The following is a 19,083-nucleotide window of genomic DNA, read 5'->3' as shown; positions in this document are numbered from 1 at the left end:
TAGCGAATGACGATCTACAACTCGTGATGAGAATGTGCTGGCGGGAGATTCCAGAGGAAAGACCTGATTTTTGGGAGATTCGAAAGCTACTGAAGAAACTACATGGAGGAAAGTAAGGCAAAGCGGATTTGCTATACCACTTGTCCTCATGGTACAGTCGCTAAGATTCGCAGCACAGCCTACTGTGAAAAGCTCCGCGACGTCATGTTATTATAAAACAGTTTTCATTGCTGTCCCTAATTTCCCTTAGCTTTATGGGTGGTTCTGTTGTATCTGTTTGGGGGACGAAGAAGGCTAATGGTTAGCGCGCAGAACTCCGGTTCGAGCAGCTCGGCTTTGTGCCCTGATCGAAGTCATTGTGTCACTAAGCTCTTGGAAAAGACCCTTCACTCTCATAATGCCTCCGTCCACCCAGAAGTGTGTATGGGTACCGGTGAATTTATTCTGGAGGGGATACTCTGTCACGGACTAGCATGCACATCGAAGGGGATAAGAAATACAACTAGCAATTTCCTAGCTCAGATTTTTACAAACCAGTTATGCATCTTGGACGGTACCGTTGTCTTTGTGCATAACTTATTGACTTGTACTTGTGCCCTTTTCAAGGAATAACCTCGTGGATAAAATAATCTACATGCTGGAAGAGCACTCACTCAATTTGGAAAAACTTGTGGAGAAACGAACGGAACAGTGGATTGAAGAAAAGAAGAGGACAGAGGAACTGCTTCACAGCATGCTTCCAAAGTAATCATGTCATTTATACACCCGTACATATTGTGGGAGTGGGTGGGGAACAAGTTTTCGTTGATCATAGTGAGAAGAAACAAAGTTTGTAAAGTGAAAGAGGAACGGGATAGAAATAACAGGGAACTATAATAAAGGTAAAAAGGAAAATATGTAAGGTATTAGGAATAACCTGGAGATCATAATATTATTTGGATGCAATGCGGAATACAGCTAGTGCTATGTAGAGAAACAGTGACGTAAACACCAAAAGAATGAGAATCGTTTTTTCCAATTATTTTGTATTAATTTATATATTTCAAAAGGAGTGTTGCTGATCAGTTAAAGAGTGGACGACCGGTGGAAGCTGAAAACTTTGACGAGGTGACGGTTTTCTTCAGTGACATCGTGGGATTCACAGCACTCTCATCAGAAAGTACTCCATTACAGGTGAAGTTTTCTGAACTGGAAGAGTTAATTTTCTTGCTCATTCTCTCCACCAGCTTCCTGCTTTACAATTTTTTCAATCTGCCAGCCTTGAGCGGAGTCCGATTAGAATCAGTTACTTTACAGTCTGATCGGCGCACCTTCTCTAGAGGCTACTTAAACTGACCCAGCCCAATCTACTTCGGTTCAGCGCCCAAAATGCAGTAAGCACCGTCCACCCAACAAGCAACATCATTAAATTATGGGTTTCATTTCTAATATCAGTGCTCATATTACCGATCTTAACTTTTACCTACTGAAGAAAACAAAACAAATCTCAGGTTTGTACATATTGAACTGTTTAGCCACAGCTAGCGCTTGTGGTGTTTGCGGAACAAACAGAGACTGGATTTGACAACACAACGTTTTAATCCGCCATTTTAGATGGTCTCTTCTATTCAAGCACATGGTCACTTCCAAATAAGGAAATACCATATATGGACATACACTACATCCCTCCCTAACTTAATAAAGAGCTCCACAAAGTCTAATAAAAAAAAACATATGAACTAATCTTGGCTCTTTCAGTTCAATGTCTCAAAACAAATGAATAAAATGTCGACAATTGATACACGATAAACAGTCTTTAGAGTTCAGTCACTTTTGGCAAATAAAGTCCTTCATCCACTTAGGGCTCTCTCTTTTTCTGACTGGACGACTATGTGGCTTTTCTGGAACTGCAGAAGGTACAGTTTGTCTTTGGGAATCCGGCTGAATTCCATCCATCGAATCTTGCTCGAAACTAGCTCCTTCTTTGGGTGTGTCAGTTGTTTTTGACGGAGCCGGGGGCTCAGTTCCTGAAGCACCTGGGTCTACAAACTTCTTCATGTGACCAGTATTCCTCATTTTACTTTGGCCAGAAGAATTCTCAATGATAACTGCATTTCCATTCTTCTCTACTACTCGATACGGCTCGAGCTCAAACGTTGGTGACAACTTGTTCTCGCGGTTCTGACGTAGTAGGATCATGTCGCCCTCTGCAATGTCACTTGTTGTGGCATGTCTCTTTGAGTCAGCATACTCTTTCTCTCTTAGCTTCCTGCGAGCATACCTTTCTCTGAGAAGAATTTGCCACTCTGCTTCAGTAGCCTGATCACGAGAAGGTTTAACCTGTGGCAACTTATCTCTTAACTTTCTGCCCATAAGGAGCTCAGCTGGAGATAGTGAAGTGACTGTATGGGGAGTACTGCGATACTGGAAAAGAAAGTCTTGTACTTCTCTCTTCCAATCTTTGCCTTGTAGTTGTGCTATTCGGATTGCCTTCAGGAGGGTTTTGTTGAGCCTCTCTACTTCGCCATCACTTTGAGGCCAATACGGGATGCCCTTCTTGTGATCAATCGATAAGTACTCGAGGAATCCTTCAAATTCTCGTGAAGCAAACGGTGGACCATTGTCACTTCTGAGGGTTTCAGGCAAACCATGAGTGCGAAACATGCTCTCCATGCATTTGATCACATTTCCTGCATCTGTCTTGGTCAGAAAAGCTATTTCTGGCCACTTAGAATAATAGTCAACTACAACGAGCAAGTGTCCCTTCTTTGGAATCTCTAGTAAGTCCACAGCAATTTCACTCCATGGGCCTTGAGGCAGTGGTGTTGACCTTATTGGTTCTAGCTTTGGTCTGGGTCCAACCAGCTGGCATGGGTAGCAGGCTCGGATTAACTTTTCAACTTGTTTGTCAAGGTCTGGCCACCATACTTTCTCTCTTAATCGAGATTTCGTTCGCACCATCCCTTGGTGACCCTCATGAGCCAGTTGAATGGTCTGGTTCCACAACTTTTCTGGAATGACAACTTTGTTTCCTCTCATAACCAGCTGTCCCATTATCCAGAGTTCATTTCTAACAGCTTTGTAGGTTGTTCCTTGGAGTTTCGACCAATCACCAGAAGTTATGGCATGGCGAACCAGTTGCAGGGTAGGGTCTCGCTCTGATTCTCTCTCAACTTGGCGGGGTGCTAATGCTGCAGGTATGGCATCAGCAACTATGCTGCGTGCATATTCTTCTGTCTGCTTGATGGCTGCATCAGGAGTACTATCTACTGGCAATCTGCTCAATGCGTCAGCGGCGTTTTTTCTGCCAGGGATGTGTCTGATGCTAAACTTGAACTGCTGCATGTATAACAACCATCTTTCAATTCTGGCTGAAGGTGGTTTTGAATGTGGACCAAACACAGTGACCAGCGGCTTATGGTCAGTGCAAATTTCGAACTCATTTCCATGGATGTACAGGAAGAACTTCTCACAGCCCCACTTCACCGCCAGTGCCTCCCTCTCAAACTGAGAATATCTGCTCTCGGGTGGAGTTAGTTTTCGGCTAGCATAGTGTACAGGTCTGTACAGGCCATCAGCTTGCTTTTGTTCCAAGACAGCTCCGATACCTACTGGTGAGGCGTCTGTGGTGACACGGGTCTCCGCTCCTTGTTTGAAGAATGCCATGACTGGTGCCTGCGTCAGCTGCATTTTGACTGCTTGGAAAGCCTTCTCTTCAGCAGTGCCCCATTTCCATTTGACATGTGATTTGGTTAGATCCCACAGTGGGCTGGCAATGATCGCGAAGCTTGGAATGAACCTTGAACAATATTGTGCCAAACCAAGGAAGCTTCGCAGCTCTGACTGGTCCTTTGGTCTTGGTGCTTGCACAATGGCTTCAACTTTGTCACCAGATACTTGTAATCCCTCGTCAGTTAACACGTTACCAAGGTACTCCATGCTATTCACGCCGATCTGGCACTTTTCATAATTCAGTGTTAAGCCACTCTCTTCTAATGTCTTCATGACTTGATTCAACCTTTCGTCATGTTCTTCTTCAGAAGCGCCAACTACACGGATATCATCATGAATATTGTGAGCGCCAGGGCAATCTTTGAGTATCTGCCAGATGATGTGTTGGAACTTCTCAGTGGCCATATTGACACCAAATATCAGACGTTTGTAGCGGTAAAGACCATTAGGTCCTGCAAAAGTGGTAATGTCTCTTGACTCTGGAGCAAGTTCTCCTTGGTGAAATGCCATGTTCAAATCTAACTTGGAGAACACTTTTGCCCCTGAAATTTCTTGCAGTGTCTCTTCAATGGTAGGCACAGGGTGTTTTTCTCTTAATATCGCTCGATTGGCTTGTCTCATATCTAAACATATGCGAACATCACCATTTGGTTTTTCGACACTAACAAGGGGGTTAATCCAACTTGTTGGACCGTTCACTTTCTCTATCACATCAAGCTTCTCAAGTTCCTCTAGTTTGTCAACAACCTTTTGTTTCCTGCTGAACGGAATTCTTCGCATAGCTTGAGCAACTGGGGTGACACTTTCATCTACATGCAGTTTTAATTGGAAATTTCTCAATTTTCCAAGACCAGTAAACACTTGAGGGTACTTTGCCTTAAGGGCAGCCTTCTTATCAGTAACATCTTTGAGTTGACAAGCGTTCACAGAAACACCCACTTTCAAGACACCTAATTCTTCAGAAGAGCTCCTGCCCAGCAATGTGTCTGCGGAGCCTGGCATTACGAAGAACTCAGCTTTCAACGACGTTTGTGTATTAGGTACACTAATGTTCAACATGCATTTTCCTCTAAGCTTTAATGGCTGCTGAGATGCATAAGCATTAACTTTCCTGTCAGTCTCTAACAACTCTAGCTTTCCATTGGACACTTTATCAAACACTTGCTCAGACATTAAGTTGCAGGTAGCACCTGAGTCTATGATGACATTGACAGGTTCACTTTCAATCATAAGAGGTAAAGTGTTTGACTCACCATCTGAGGTGCTAAAGACATAGAATCCATCATCTTTACTGACTTCGCTTCCTTCCACGTCATCTTGGTCAGGCTGGTCGCCTATGGTTCGTACGTCTTCTCGTTTTCTTCCAGATTTGCCTCTTCCTTTGCCATGTTTATCCTGTTTCGTGTGACAACAGACCTCCATGTGCCCACGTTTTCCACATTTGCTGCAAGTATGGTTACGAGAAACTTTACAATCTTTCGCCATGTGACCTGTCTTATCGCATCTCCAACATTTGCCTTGCCATGGCTGCTTGCTCTTCGCTCCTTTATCGCCCTTACTTCGGTCTTCCCAGGTACGATTCACAGTTTCTTCGCTTACGAGAACCAAGGCATCCTTATGGTGATAGGTGCTCACGATTTCCAGAAGTCTGGTCAGACTAAGGTTTTCTTCGCGGTAGAATTTGCCCTTCAGTTCCTTATTCGTGATATGCGAAATCACAATATCTCTCACCTGGTTATCTTCTTCTTCACCATAGTCACAGTGTTCCGCTAAACTTTTCAAACGCGTAACGAAGTTGTTGATCTTTTCGCCCGGATTCGGCTGGCTGGCAAGCAGTTTTTGTCTCGCTAGAGGTACGTTCTTCTTCACTTTGAAATGGTCCGAGAGACACTTCAACGCTTTATCGAACTCTTTGTTGTCTCCTCGCACTTCAGCTGAATACGTTTTGAAAATTTCACGGACTCCAGGTCCTGCGAGATGTAGAGGTAGAGCTCGCTTTTGCACTTTGTCTTCAACCCCCGAAGCTGCCACAAATAGTTCGAACTCAGCTTTCCACTTGTCCCAGCGTTGAGCCAGTGTGGCTGGTTCCCCAATGCAGTCGAAGGGAGATATGCACGGTAATCCACTTAATGTGACCGCCATCCTCGTCGCCAAAATGTGGTATTTGCGGAACAAACAGAGACTGGATTTGACAACACAACGTTTTAATCCGCCATTTTAGATGGTCTCTTCTATTCAAGCACATGGTCACTTCCAAATAAGGAAATACCATATATGGACATACACTACAGCGCTGTGCCCAACCAGATCCTACAACGTGCTAAACCGTGGACCGTCTGACCGATGATTATTACTAACAATTTTTGCGTTCTCTTGTTCTTTTCTAATACTAAATAGCTCGTAAGTTTTCATTTCCCGCTTTTCATTTTTCTATTATCTTTTTTTTTAACTTGTAGGTTGTGACTTTGCTGAATGACCTCTATACCACGTTTGATGCTATACTTCAGGGATATGATGTTTATAAGGTCTTTATTTCTAAAGAAATTACTATTTGATTTTAAATCACAATAGTTTCCTATTTCTGTTCTTCTGAACGAAACAACGAACCCATTTCAAATGACTTTGATTTCACTCCAAGGTTGAGACGATTGGCGACGCATACATGGTAGTCTCTGGTCTACCAATCAGAAACGGGCATCAACACGCCGAGGAAATAGCATGCATGGCGCTTCATCTTCTGCAATCTGTGGAGAAATTTAAGATACGGCACCGTCCTGACGAGAAGCTAAAGCTGAGAATTGGCATCCATAGCGGTGAGTTCATGTTCGCTGTAGTCTTCACTTGTGAAGTATTCAGTTTAAACTGAAAGAAGTTGTGTGTCATCTTTATGTTCAAGGTCCCGTATGTGCAGGCGTTGTTGGCTTGAAAATGCCTCGTTACTGTCTGTTTGGTGATACAGTTAACACCGCTTCAAGAATGGAATCTAACGGAGAAGGTTCGTAGATCAAGATATATGTTTATCTCTTTCAGCGATGAGCTAAAATTTCTCCGAACCAATCGATCCATCTTTAAACAGACTCGTGACGAGAAGGAAAAGTTATTAACTAGGTGGTAAAGTTTTGATCTGCCACGAATTCTAAGAAATGATAGTTCAACCAATGTTAGGGAGAAAAAATATTTTAAGCACGTTGCTGTTTGAGATCCTTTCTTTCCTACCTTTTTGTTATTTTGTGAAGCACCATGCGTATTCCAGTTTTTATAGCGGCTATGTTGTATTTCGCTCCTTACTCGACGAACTAAGTAAAAAGGGTTTTACTTTAGCCACTTCTAAGAAGGCATAAACAAGCGCCGCAAAATCAAAGCTCTGTAATATACTACTTATAGGAACACTGCATTGGCTTGAAAGCAATTTCTAAATTAGGGGTGGCGAATGGTCCTTCAAAAAAACATGGGTCTCGCAAAATTTTCGCCGAATTTCACGAGTCTCGCAGTCTCGTTTTTTAGCAGTTATGTGCGTCTCGCAGTCTCGATTTTTCTCACAAGGCTGTCTCGCAGTCTCGATTTTTTTCAAGGCTAAGAAAGTCGCGAAGTGCCGATTTGTTTATTTTTTTTAGTAAAATTAAATGACATCACAACACCTTAGAACCTGAACGTCTTGAGTTCGCATTCAAAACACTTTAAAGTCTCGGTCTCGCAATTGAAAAAATCAAAATGTCTCGGGCTCGCAAAGAAAAACGCTAATCTCGTCGTCTCGAAAAGTCTCGCATTTACCATTCGCCACTCCTTAAATTTCACGTCTCGTGTCCTCAAATATCCCGCGTCGTGTACAATAGGTGCGCAGACAATGCCAAGCTTTGGTTTGTACATTCAATGAATAAATGAGATTTGTATCGTTGCACGAGTCAAGTTCGAGTCAAGTGAAGTCAAGTTTCTGTTTTCTGATTTTTCTGTTTTTTTTCTTTTTTTTTCCTGTTTTCCTTTTTTTTTTTTTGTCTTTTGGTTTAAATCGCTGTATAAGAATGATGTACCAGAGGTACAAGAGCGGCAAAACGTTACTTTGAACGAACTTGGCTCGTGCTACGTTTAATTACTGGAACCAAACGAGGAAGTTATAATGAAGTAAATATTCTTAATTCAAATTTGATGCCACAACAGCTTTAAAGATCCACATCAGTGGAGCTACCAGATATTACCTGAAGAGGACTGGTGGATATATCATGAAGGAACGAGGATCTATTGATATCAAGGTTTGTGAGCAACTATGACTGAACACTGATATCTTAATCCTGTCTTGTCAGTCGCTGTCAGTTGTATCATAATAGGCCGTTTTCACGGTTTTCGACGCCATCTTGACGGGTAGGCAAAGCGGTCAGAAACTAGAATGTCTGTATGGGAATCCGATGGCAAATAACTTTTTCCAAAATTGAATTTTACACAATTTGTGAATCGCAACGTTAAAATACTAGGTAGAAGATTGTATTCACTAACTTTTAAAGATTAGCTTGGCTAGAAGACGCTTAGTTAATTTTTCTAATTTTCCATACATTTATCTGTAAATTTGGCTGGGTAGACGCGGTTTGCGGGAAAAAAAATCGGATTCCCATGTAAACACTGTAATTTCTGACCTCTTTGCCTACCCGTCAAGATGGCGTCGAAAACCATGATAAGGCCTATTGAGCTCCACTCCACTAATTACAAAACATTTTGAATGCATGTAACGTGAGTAAATGAAAATTGACAAGCTTTGCACGAAAACAACAATGAAAACGCGACCTTTGCTTTGAAGCTGTCAGTCAGACAAATTAAACGAATAAATTTTTATGTTATTTTTCCTCTCCAGGGTAAAGGCGCATTAGTGACATATTGGCTGCACGGAAAGATCTCCGCGGGTCATTCGTCAAGAGCCCTCAAGAAAACCCGGTCGGGGAGTGCTTCGTCATCGGGAGTAGTGGTTGGGCTGGATCGAGCAACATGATGATGACAACAATGCAGACTGATGAAAATAAAACAAATAGTATTTATGGCTGATTTTTTAACCATGAGATATTGTATGCTGGTATTAGCAGCTAATACAGGTAAAATATAGATTACGATGACGGATACGTCATTCAGAACGTAATTTATTAGAGAGCTTAAGGTTACCGTATACCTTTAGAAGTAACTCACGTCTAATCGATTTAGCGCGTCCGGTTTAAACTGTAGATAGGTAAACCCCTATATCAAATTAATTCTTATAGAGCTGGCTATCACACTATAACAAAAATTTTGAAAGAAACTGAATTGTAGAATTTTTCACGACCGCTAAATGCAGGCGTCAGGCTCACATTTTGAAAGCTACAAGTCAAAGCGAATTTTGTTTTACATTAATTTTTAAAGTTGTTTCTTAATTTCCAGCCCAAAGCCGCAAAGCGCTAAAAAAACGTGTTGCGTTCTGCCATATTTTATTGCCGTAAAAAGTTACAGAACATTTTCGAAATAGAATTAAAAAAGTGTGGAGTGTTCGTACAAAAATAGCTCTTGGATAAAAACTATTTCGGATTAAAAAGTTCGCAGACACCATTTTGTTTTTGTTATGTTAAACCAGCTACTGTTCAAATTTGAGAGCAAACGAACAAATTCCCTTTGACTTGTAGCTTTCAAAAGACGACATGGACGCTCGCATTTGGAGGTGGTGAAAAATTCGAAAATTCAGTATTTCAAAATCCTTGGCATAGTTTGATAGCCAGCTCTATAAGCTTTAATTTGATATAGTGGTTTTGGTTATCTACAATTTAAACCGGACGCGCTAAATCAATTGGACACGCGACACCTCTGAAGGTATACGGTAACCAGCAAGGTAAGGTAAAATATAAATTCATTTTTTTTACTAGGCGTCGTCCTTGGGGTCCCCGTCGTCATTGCTTTAGACTACGAGTAGTCCCTCTTTCGCTTAGTCCGTCGCGCGTGACGCGAAAGAAAACCGCGAGAGAAATATGGCTGCGCAAAATCCTGGGGTCGAGGAGCTCCGCACCCCCAGGATTTCGCGCGCCTTTTTTTTTTTTTCGCGGTTTTCTTTCGCGTCACGCGTGACGGACTAAGCGAAAGAGGGACTACTCGTGTCTATTATTGCTTGAGCTCTCTATTAACTGTTTGAGAATATACCTGTCTTTCTCTTTCCGTCAATCCTCAAGAGAAGCTTGATATTCAACAGAAACTGAAAATTCCGGCTCAGTGCATGTGATCATAAATAATGTAACGCGTATTTGGCTGACAATTTTTTTCGTTTTAACCTTCGCCAAAGCTCACCAAGCTATCATACTAATTTATAAAAAAAAAAAACGAGGACGAACAATGATCAGTAATGTTGAGGCAGCGTGTTGTTTATTTCTTCTTAACCTTCTATTGCGAGGTTTTCTTTGATTGGAAATAATTAACGTTATCATAAGATACCTTTTATTTACAGATCCCAAGTTTAGCCTGATTTACACCATAGATATACAATTATTTATGATTTTGATTGATATATGCTGATTTATACTTAAGGACGTTCGCGCGATTTTTTTCTACACTACATTCTGTCACACGTTTCCAACTTTGATTAATGAGTAAGAAGATGCCAAAAAAGAATTGTGGGTCGCCTCCTTCGTTTTAGAGGTAAAGTCAGTGGAAAGATACCCCGATTTTGAAAAACATTGATCCTCAAAACTCGGCGTGGGCTCTGTGGTCTTTTCTTTGGATATATTTTTGATATCTAGGCGATTGATCCTTAAAAAGATGAAACGGTAAAGACAATTTTTCTTGGCCACTTCCTACTGATCTAGGTGTATCTATCTCTGCTGCATAAATAATTCAAATTGGCGACATTCTTTTAATAAACATTAACCTTCAATTGGCGAAAATTTGCAAACACCGCACAGCTGTAATAAATTGAGTTCCACGGCGTAGGGGCAGAAAAATAGAAAAATCCTTATTTACACATTATTATTTTTTTATGAAAACGTTGGTAAACTGTAAAGAAAATGTTTCACCAAAAAAAACCAAGGGTTACCAAGCACCCAAGGTTGTTAAATCCATGCAAAGCTATCGTCAAATCGTTTTCTTACTAAATGCGCGTGCGTTAGACGCATGGCATGGTGTGACATCCTGTGATATTGCAACGTCAGGAGCCCATTTATGGGCTCCTGGCAACGTGGATTGGGTGCGCAGTAACGATGCGCACAAACAACAATTAAGCGAGAACGTCCTTAATTTAAATTTACTTTTACTTAATTATTTAATATTTAATAGGCACTACTGCGGATAGTGAAATTTAGCACCAATATTTTCCTCTGATGGATATATAAATCCTTACGTTTAGATAACCTTGTAGAGCAACATATCATAATTAAGTATCGAAATGTGACACAGGTTAAATAAAGCCACGACGATTTTTCTTTAAAAGAAAATACTCGTAAATTGAGAATTCCTCAAAAGGGGCCGCTTAGACAGTCCACCCTGCGTTCACGTTTTCTTGTAGATGAAGTCGTATACTTTTTTTTACGAATGATCATTTTCAAAATCAATATTTTAATCATGATTACTTACTCTAGATCAACCACAAGAAACAATGGAGATTTTTGTTTAAAAAAAACACACACACACACGGATGAAATATGTCCTTTTTGAAATATCTTTTGGATTATTAACTAAACAAAAACATAAAACGCAGCTTAAATGTTACTTACATAACATTTCACAAGCATTCGCGTAGATTTCTGTTGCGTTATTATTTCAGTAGAGGATCAGATTGATTGATATATGCTTGTTTATACTTGAGGACGTTCTACGGTGCGAAAGTTTTCTAAACTACACTCAGTCACACGTTTCCACGAAGATGCCAAAAAATTTGTAGGTCGCCTCCTTCGTTTTAAAGGTAAAATCAGTGAACAGATTAATGGGCTCCTGGCAACGTGAATTGGGTGCGCAGTAACGATGCGCACAAACAACAATTAAGCAAGAACGTCCTTAATTTAAATTTACTTTTACTTAAATATTGAATATTTAATTGGCACTACTGTGGGTAGTGAAATTTAACAGCTAATATTTTCCTCTGACTGATGTATAAACCCTTACTTTAGACAACCTTGTAAAGCAACATATCATAATTAATTAAGTATCGAAATGTGACACAAGTTAAATAAAGTCACGACGATTTTTCTTTAAAAGAAAATACTCGTAAATTGAAAATTCCTCAAAAGGGGACGCTTTGACAGTCCACCCTGCTGAAAACAGCGTTCACGCTTTTTTTTAGATAAAGTCGTATAATTTTTTAAGAATGATCCTTTCCAAAATCAATCACGATTACTTACAGATTCAGATTTCATCCCTCCCTCAACCAAAAGGAACAATGGATATTTTTGTAAAAAAAAAGAAAACACACAGATGAAATTTGTCCTTTTTTAAATGTCTTTTGGATTATTAGCTAAACAAAAACATAAAACGCAGCTTAAATGTTGCTTACATAACATTTCACAAGCATTCGCGTAGATTTCTCCCGCATTATTATTTAGAGAATGAGATCGAGAGGGTTATCAATGTACTTTCATCGTTCCGAGAATATCGCGACCACTGAAAATCACTCTTTTTGTCTGTGACTCTTCTTGATTATAGTAATCTCTTTAATCCCCTGCGAAAGTCCTTGCTAGCTATAGAATAGATAACGGGGTTCGCCGAGGAATTTATCATGACAAATACCACGACGGCATAAAGAAGATTTTCGTAGTAGTTTTGTATCGCAATCGTCGTCCAAGCTACAACAGTAATGCGCAAAATGCTCAAAGGCAACATCGTAATCGCAAAAACCACGACGATTGGTGTTAGAATTTTCGTCGCTCGCCGGCGTTTGTTCTGACGAAGACGAACATTTTCGCTCTTCAGAGAACAACAGTCTTTATCATCTGCCTTGCCACTGCCTCGTTTTAGAGCTTTAAGGAATGCATTGCTACGATGTATAGTGCGTGATATCGCTAGATATGTCCAAGAAATGACAGCAAGTGGCACGATGTACGAGAATATTACCAAAAGAGCTGTGTAGCTTCGCGCAAATAACCACCCGCGCTCCCTCGCAGGCCAAACAGGACCACACCACCTACCTCCTCTAGGGAGCTCGCGATATTCAACCACAAAATACAATGGGAAGGAAAAAATCAAAAATGATGCCAACCACAGACAGCTAGAAACAATCGCTTTCCTTCTCGGCAAAGTCATACCATGATTGTTTTGATGATGTCCCCTCGGTGTTGATAATTTCCGATGCCGCTCTACGGCAATAGCTGCAATACACCACACGGAAGCACCCTGGAAAACATCTGGGATTGGATATAGAAAACGGCAGACAAATCCTCCAAAAGGCCAGCCATAAGGTGCTCTCTCTCTGACTGCCACGAGCGGGAATAACAACAGCAAAATGCCCAGGTCCGCAATGGCTAAGTTTTGAATATAGAAGTCTGTTATTGATTTCTTGCTTTTCAGTTTTTTTAAAACAATGAGCACCAAAGCATTACCAACTATTCCAAACAACGCGATTAAAACCTGGAATCCCAATTTTAACGCATCGACAAGAGAAGAATCCAAGTTCGAGATTGAGTCATTCGTTAGTGAGACGTTCGCATTGAAAGTTGATAAATTTAAGGTTGATGTTGAATTTCCACAATGGCGGGACGTGCAATTTTCCATCACGATTCAAGAACTAAATTTCTGTATCCTCCTTAAACGAAAACAGACTCTATTTTGACTTGTCCTGACGACGTTTGTTGCAGACTTCATGTACCGCAGAAGTCGTAAATTAAGCTTCTTTTGAGACTACATTTTACAGTAGGTTTAGTTGTTTACAAGTTAACGGCCAGCTTATCCAAGCTTTCACTTCTGTAGTAATCCTAACGCGGCTTTTCCAAAGTGAAGACTACAGTTGATTGCGCTTGACGTCTCAGAACAATTTTGAAGCTCCGTGTCTACCTTCTCGAAATCAACTGACAATAGAACAGGTGCGATGAAAACTTACTTTCAGCGAGGTTGGCCACGAGCAATATAATTAGTAGTTTCAGAGAGCATTTCGCTAAGCTGATATCTATTCAATCTTTTTTCTCCAATCATCAATTCCCCCCCTCCCTCGGTCTGAGTAAATAAATTGCATTGAAATGAGAAACTGATTCAAAATATGGTAATTTTCGTGACAACCTCTAAACAGAGTCATTGATAATGTCATGAAAAATTTATCCGAGTAAGGGACCGGTCATTATTTATCTCCTTTGTCGGCGGGGGGGGGGGGGGGGGCGGAGGGGGGCGGAGGATCTTGGGGGGATCATTGGTGAATTTTTAGGATGACAGAAGGGGGATTTTCCGTAACTTTTTGCCCCAAAATGCATGAAATCGCATCTTTGAAAACCTTGCCCCTTCGGGCGAATCGGACCTCGCTTTAATTTATGCCGCCTGTTATGCTTTATTGGACACCTGTGGAAACTTCTGCTAAGCACCCTGATCAGGTATCGGGAAGACACGGATCAAGAGACTGCACCATGGCGGCCTCATGTAACCTGTAAGTCAGCATCATAGTTAGAATTAAATTACTTTCATATGACCGTTAAAAGCACTAAATATACACGTCGAAAGGTGAATATGTATGTGAAGTCATCCAGGGGGGATCACGAAATTTATCAATAGCTATATGAGGGGAATACTTTTATAAAAAAAACATTTAAAGGGGGGATCGATCAGCTAAATGTTACTGTCTTTAGCCGAAAATCCTCCGCCACCCCCCAGGCGATAAATAATGACCGGTCCCTAAATATTGCCAACCGCCATTTCAAATCTGATCATAATCAATCATTTTTTTTACATATGCAGCCTCTGCAAGTCGGAATTTTACCCTCAAAAGCGGGAAATGCTTTCTAAATAAATATATTCTAATATATTTCGTGTCGGCAAAAATAAAACAGAAATTGAAAAAAAGCTTCTTTTTCGCAGATTCTCCTGCGATGTTCAATTAAAAAACTATTACACTCAGATCAATTTTTATTTCATTTCAAAAACTGTCATGCAACCAGCCGACAAATTTTATCTTCTTTTGAATTCTGACACTGTGGACACAGGATGATAATGCTTGATAGACTCAACAAACAACAAAATTAAAAGTTTGGTAGACTAAATAAAACCGTAATATTAGAGACATGCACCTAATTCCCCTTTGTCAGTATTTAATTTAAGACGTAGTCGCAAGTTATTAGCCAAGCGTGAGGTCTCTATACGGAAATATTGACCGACCTCATTTTGTTCGTGTGGACTGAGGGCTTCTAATGAACAACAACTAAAACCATCTCGACCAAACGAATGTTGATCTAAGAAATTATCATTTTTATAGTAAATGAAACCTTTGCTAAAAATGCGGCGCAAGCCCAAGCGGTTATCCACATGAGAAAATCATGATCGTTGGTTTAACCAATCAAATTGCGCCTTTTGGTTCAATTGGACCACCCGCAGACAAGAAAACAGTAATCTGGTTTATTGAACTCACAGGCTATTTACTCTAATAAGCCTCAAGCTTCAACGTATGAATATTTGTCCACTTCACCTCCCGCCTCGAATAGCAAGAGCTAACTGCGGGTTGTGTAAATTTTTTCGCTTGCTTCTTGTTTGTATTCTTTTACGTTGGAAAAAAATCAGTGACTATTTAACTATATTTCTATAAACCAAGTGCAAAATAACGTCTACAGTTGTGGAAACCAGTAATAACATGTAAATTTGTTTTTCATTCTCAAAGCCATTTCAAGAAATTGTTTTTCATTTCGAAATAAAACACATTTTTGGAAATATGGTAATCGTAAGCGCAAAACGAATCTAAGATTATTTGATGATGTTTTTACTTTCTATTAGATTAGTTTGCTATCTTTGAAAGCTGTACGGTAAATCGGAGGGTTCAAAGCAAGAAAATGAATATTTCATAGCTTGTTGTCGAAATCGACTTCCTTCTTTGTTAATTGCTACAGTATTATATAAATATATAAACAATAGCCGCCATTTGGCACGAAAATATGCTCGGATATTTCTCCACGGACATTATCTGTTCCGACCGGAAGCGAACAGTTCCCCGAGAACGTAGCTCGAGGAAAACTGTGAGCTTTGAGGAACAGATAATGTCCAAGGTCAAATATCCGAGCATATTTTCCCGCCAAATGGTGACTATTGTGTTTATTATCCTTCAAACATTTTTTGTAGCACGCGCAATTTTGAAATATCACTCAGATATTCCCCATTTTTAGCTGGGGAATATTCAGTCACGTGACGAGTTACGAGTTTATATCCAAGCGATATTCCCCAATTTTCAAAACTTCGCGTGTTGCAAAAAAGTTTAAATAATAAACAAACTAGCCTAGTTCATTTGGCGGGAAAATGTGCTCGGATATTTGTCCATGGATATTAACTGCTCGCTTCACCGAGCAGATAATGTCCACGGACAAATATCCGAACATATTTTCGCGCTCAATGGAGGCTTTTGTTTATTTATAAATGAAAGCTATAAACAGAACTGTTTCTTGGGGTATTTTGGACACATTTAAAAGGTGCTTAATGCGCTAGCAGGCAGTTGAAAATAAAAATAATTAATATCGAGATTTAACGAAACTTTAAAAGACAGCTTGTCCCAGTTGTTCGAAGGCTGGATAACGCTCAGTCCACCGGATAAATCGCTTGCAATATCAACAATTAACAAATAAAGAAGCCTCGACTGTGCTCTGTTCTGTTGTAAAGCACGCAGGAAGCGGTAGAGCACGAAAGAAGTGTAGGGGAAAACACGAGACGTAGTCGAGTGTATTTCCCTTCTTCTTGAGTGCTCTACCGCTTCCTAAGTGCTTTACAACAGAACAGAGCACAGTCGAGGCTTCTTTATTTGTTTCATGGTAAAGATTCCGACAATTTCCCCACGCAATCGGCTGAATTTTCAAACCAAACTTTATTTTCCAAACGAGCAAAAGTGGCGGCAGCCGTGGACTGTTCTCTGATAAAGCACGCTAAAATAAGGCAATCACAATCCTTTTTAGAATTGCTCAAATAATTTGATTGGCTAACGAAGCGACAGCTGTCGATCACAAACTGGACTTCAGTTAAGCTTTCAGTTTCGAGTAGTTTGAGCGGCTCTCGAGGGAAAAACGACGCCTTCAAAGTTCGCTTTTAAGTTAATTTTTAAATACGGATCTAAAGGCAGGTAAAGGTTTATAGTCCAGAGGAATCCGGCCGTATTGTGGCCCATGAAAACGTGCACTTTTCCAGTGGAAATTACGAAACGCAGAGCTCAAAGCTTGCGGATGAAAATGCGAAATGCCGAGTTGAATTTGAAAGGAGCTACAGTTGTTTACGGCTTGTAGCCGCATGCAGCAAGATTGCCCGAACTAGCGTAAAAGTTAGAAAGACTAAACGGCTCCCACTGGTTCTACTTCAGAGAAAACTTTGCACTGGCCACTCGTCGGTTCACTTCGCTGAGATGACCGGAGAACGAGCGTTACTACACTGGATGTAAGTGTTGTTTGGACAATTGAGCATTTTTACAAAAATAAAGCTTCTCATCATAAACAGAGACAGTTCAATTGTTGTTTTCTGTCGTTGTTTTACTTCTTAAGTGTAATTTCTGCCTTCGTAACAAATATAATGTCTTTTATCGAAGCACTGTTTAGGTTGAGAACTTGTGTAATTTTGCTACGTGTTTTGTCGGCGGGAATCTAGCAAAACTTGTTGTTTATGTACAGTTTTAACACTACTGTTGCTAACAATGGTCTCTGTGAGCCATATTTACTGCAGACAAATAGCTCGTTTCCATTGCGTTTGCCTGAGTCACAGGGGATGTTTAATTTGGCTCAAATTTGTCAAAATTCCCAAGCAAAAATTTGAAAGCCAACTTATCGTCATCAACCCGTGCTCTGTTCTCTGTTAAAGCACGCTGTTTCAACCAATCAGAGCGCGCGTTATATAGAAACTTTATTATAATTTGTCATACAAGCTGATAACTGATTGTGATAGAGAAGAGGGTTAAACTGAGCAGGATTGTTTGATTTTTTTTTTTTTTTTTTTTTAAGAAGTTTTTGTTGTCGATTACTTTTTCAAATGTCTTCCAAGCTTTCCTAACTTCAAATATAACTTGCGCTTTTATCTTCGTTTGCCTCAAAGAATGAAGGGTGTAGCCTTAATTGACCACTCCCCCAATGGGGCTTTTCAGGGCCAATGAAACCAAATGATGAAAAGAATGATGCAAATTAACATAACATGGTTCAAAATCCCAACTGGCAGGAGGCAGACCTGTTGGCTATTTACAACCGTTGACGAGGAGTTCGGAACTAGGTTCTACCGAGAAACTTGAACTTCAGTTTAGTAATCAGAGCGCCCTAACCACTCGGTCACGCTGCCTCCACGAGCGTGGAGGAACACTTTAGTTTTATTCCCGCCATTATTATAAACCTCGAGCATTAAATTTCAATGCATTGTCAAAGAGACAGCACAGTGAACAAGAATACTGAAAGAAAATTATCCATTTGCAATTGAGCAGCTTGATGCTTCATTGAATTCTCAGAACCGAGCTTCGAAGAAAATTATCACAATCAGAAAGTAAAGGTCATCTTTTGAGTAGTTTACTGTAGAATTCCGAAAGTAATGCCCATCCACACCCCCCCGCGAAAATAACGGCTCTCCGAGAGTTAATTTTTTTACCTTCCAGTTGAACCCCTAAAGTACGGTCACCTCAGTCCTTATAAGGACATTCAGATCTGCCCCTTTGGTTTCCGTACAGTTTAGGTTCAACCGTTAAAATAACCAAACCGGGGGCTAAACACTGACTCATCAAGTTACACAGATTAAACTTCATTGATTCATTTTCATGATAGTTTCTAATGCCGCGCAAACTGCGGATGGAAAAAAACATGATGTCCGCTAGCTCACTGTAGAAGCCCCAGCTTAAATAGGCTGCCTATATAGCCCTTAAGTGTATGCCTCGGATATTTTAGACAGATATATGCCCAGGAGATGTGTTGTAATTTGGCCTGTTTCGTCAGGAAATAAAGTTTTGAATTTACTCATAAACGAATTAACGGATACATTACACGCAAAAGATAGGGAAAAAATAAAGAAATGCCATTGGATTTGATAAAACCTGTACGATGAAATATCTCTTCACCTGTGCATCGAAATAGAGCACCAATTGATGACATTTCCAGACAAGGAGCCAAGTCTCTAAGGCAGTTAGTTCGCACGACAGGGGAGCAAACATAACTCAGCACTCTCGTGTAATGACAGATAAGCAGAGAAAAGAAATACCTTCATGTCCAGACCTTGCCACACTTGCGCATCCTAAGTGAACAAACGATGATTGACAAAAAT

General features: G+C 40.3%; 2 protein-coding genes across 2 annotated transcripts in view; one reads left to right on the top strand and one right to left on the bottom strand.

Annotated features, from left to right (window-relative positions):
- LOC110051585 (speract receptor-like) overlaps positions 1-12,104 on the top strand; it is a 28,712-nt gene extending 16,608 nt beyond the window's left edge. Inside the window, exons 16-23 of the mRNA XM_089289380.1 lie at positions 1-112; positions 607-744; positions 1,050-1,173; positions 6,168-6,236; positions 6,350-6,524; positions 6,608-6,706; positions 7,867-7,958; positions 8,552-12,104. The exon at positions 1-112 is cut by the window's left edge and continues 63 nt beyond it. Of these exons, the coding sequence (XP_089145506.1) occupies positions 1-112; positions 607-744; positions 1,050-1,173; positions 6,168-6,236; positions 6,350-6,524; positions 6,608-6,706; positions 7,867-7,958; positions 8,552-8,686 (944 nt within the window). The 3' untranslated portion in view covers positions 8,687-12,104. The remainder of the gene's footprint in view (positions 113-606; positions 745-1,049; positions 1,174-6,167; positions 6,237-6,349; positions 6,525-6,607; positions 6,707-7,866; positions 7,959-8,551) is intronic.
- A 51-nt stretch (positions 12,105-12,155) lies between these two features.
- LOC149112832 (somatostatin receptor type 3-like) lies at positions 12,156-13,478 on the bottom strand. Its single transcript, XM_089288662.1, has one exon. The coding sequence runs from the start codon at positions 13,402-13,404 to the stop codon at positions 12,334-12,336; it is 1,071 nt and encodes a 356-aa protein (XP_089144788.1). The 5' UTR covers positions 13,405-13,478; the 3' UTR covers positions 12,156-12,333.
- Between the last annotated feature and the right edge of the window lie 5,605 nt (positions 13,479-19,083).

The sequence above is a fragment of the Orbicella faveolata genome, unplaced genomic scaffold (genome assembly GCF_042242905.1).
Source record: "Orbicella faveolata isolate gen_17 unplaced genomic scaffold, um_ofav_v1 contig_2, whole genome shotgun sequence".
Taxonomy (NCBI): domain Eukaryota; kingdom Metazoa; phylum Cnidaria; class Anthozoa; order Scleractinia; family Merulinidae; genus Orbicella; species Orbicella faveolata.
Note: the sequence above shows the minus strand (reverse complement) of the source record. Positions and strands in the feature narration are given on the sequence as shown.

Excerpts from the sequence above, each read along its gene's own strand:
- LOC149112832 (XM_089288662.1), bottom strand. The coding sequence starts at position 13,404 with ATGGAAAATTGCACGTCCCGCCATTGTGGAAATTCAACATCAACCTTA.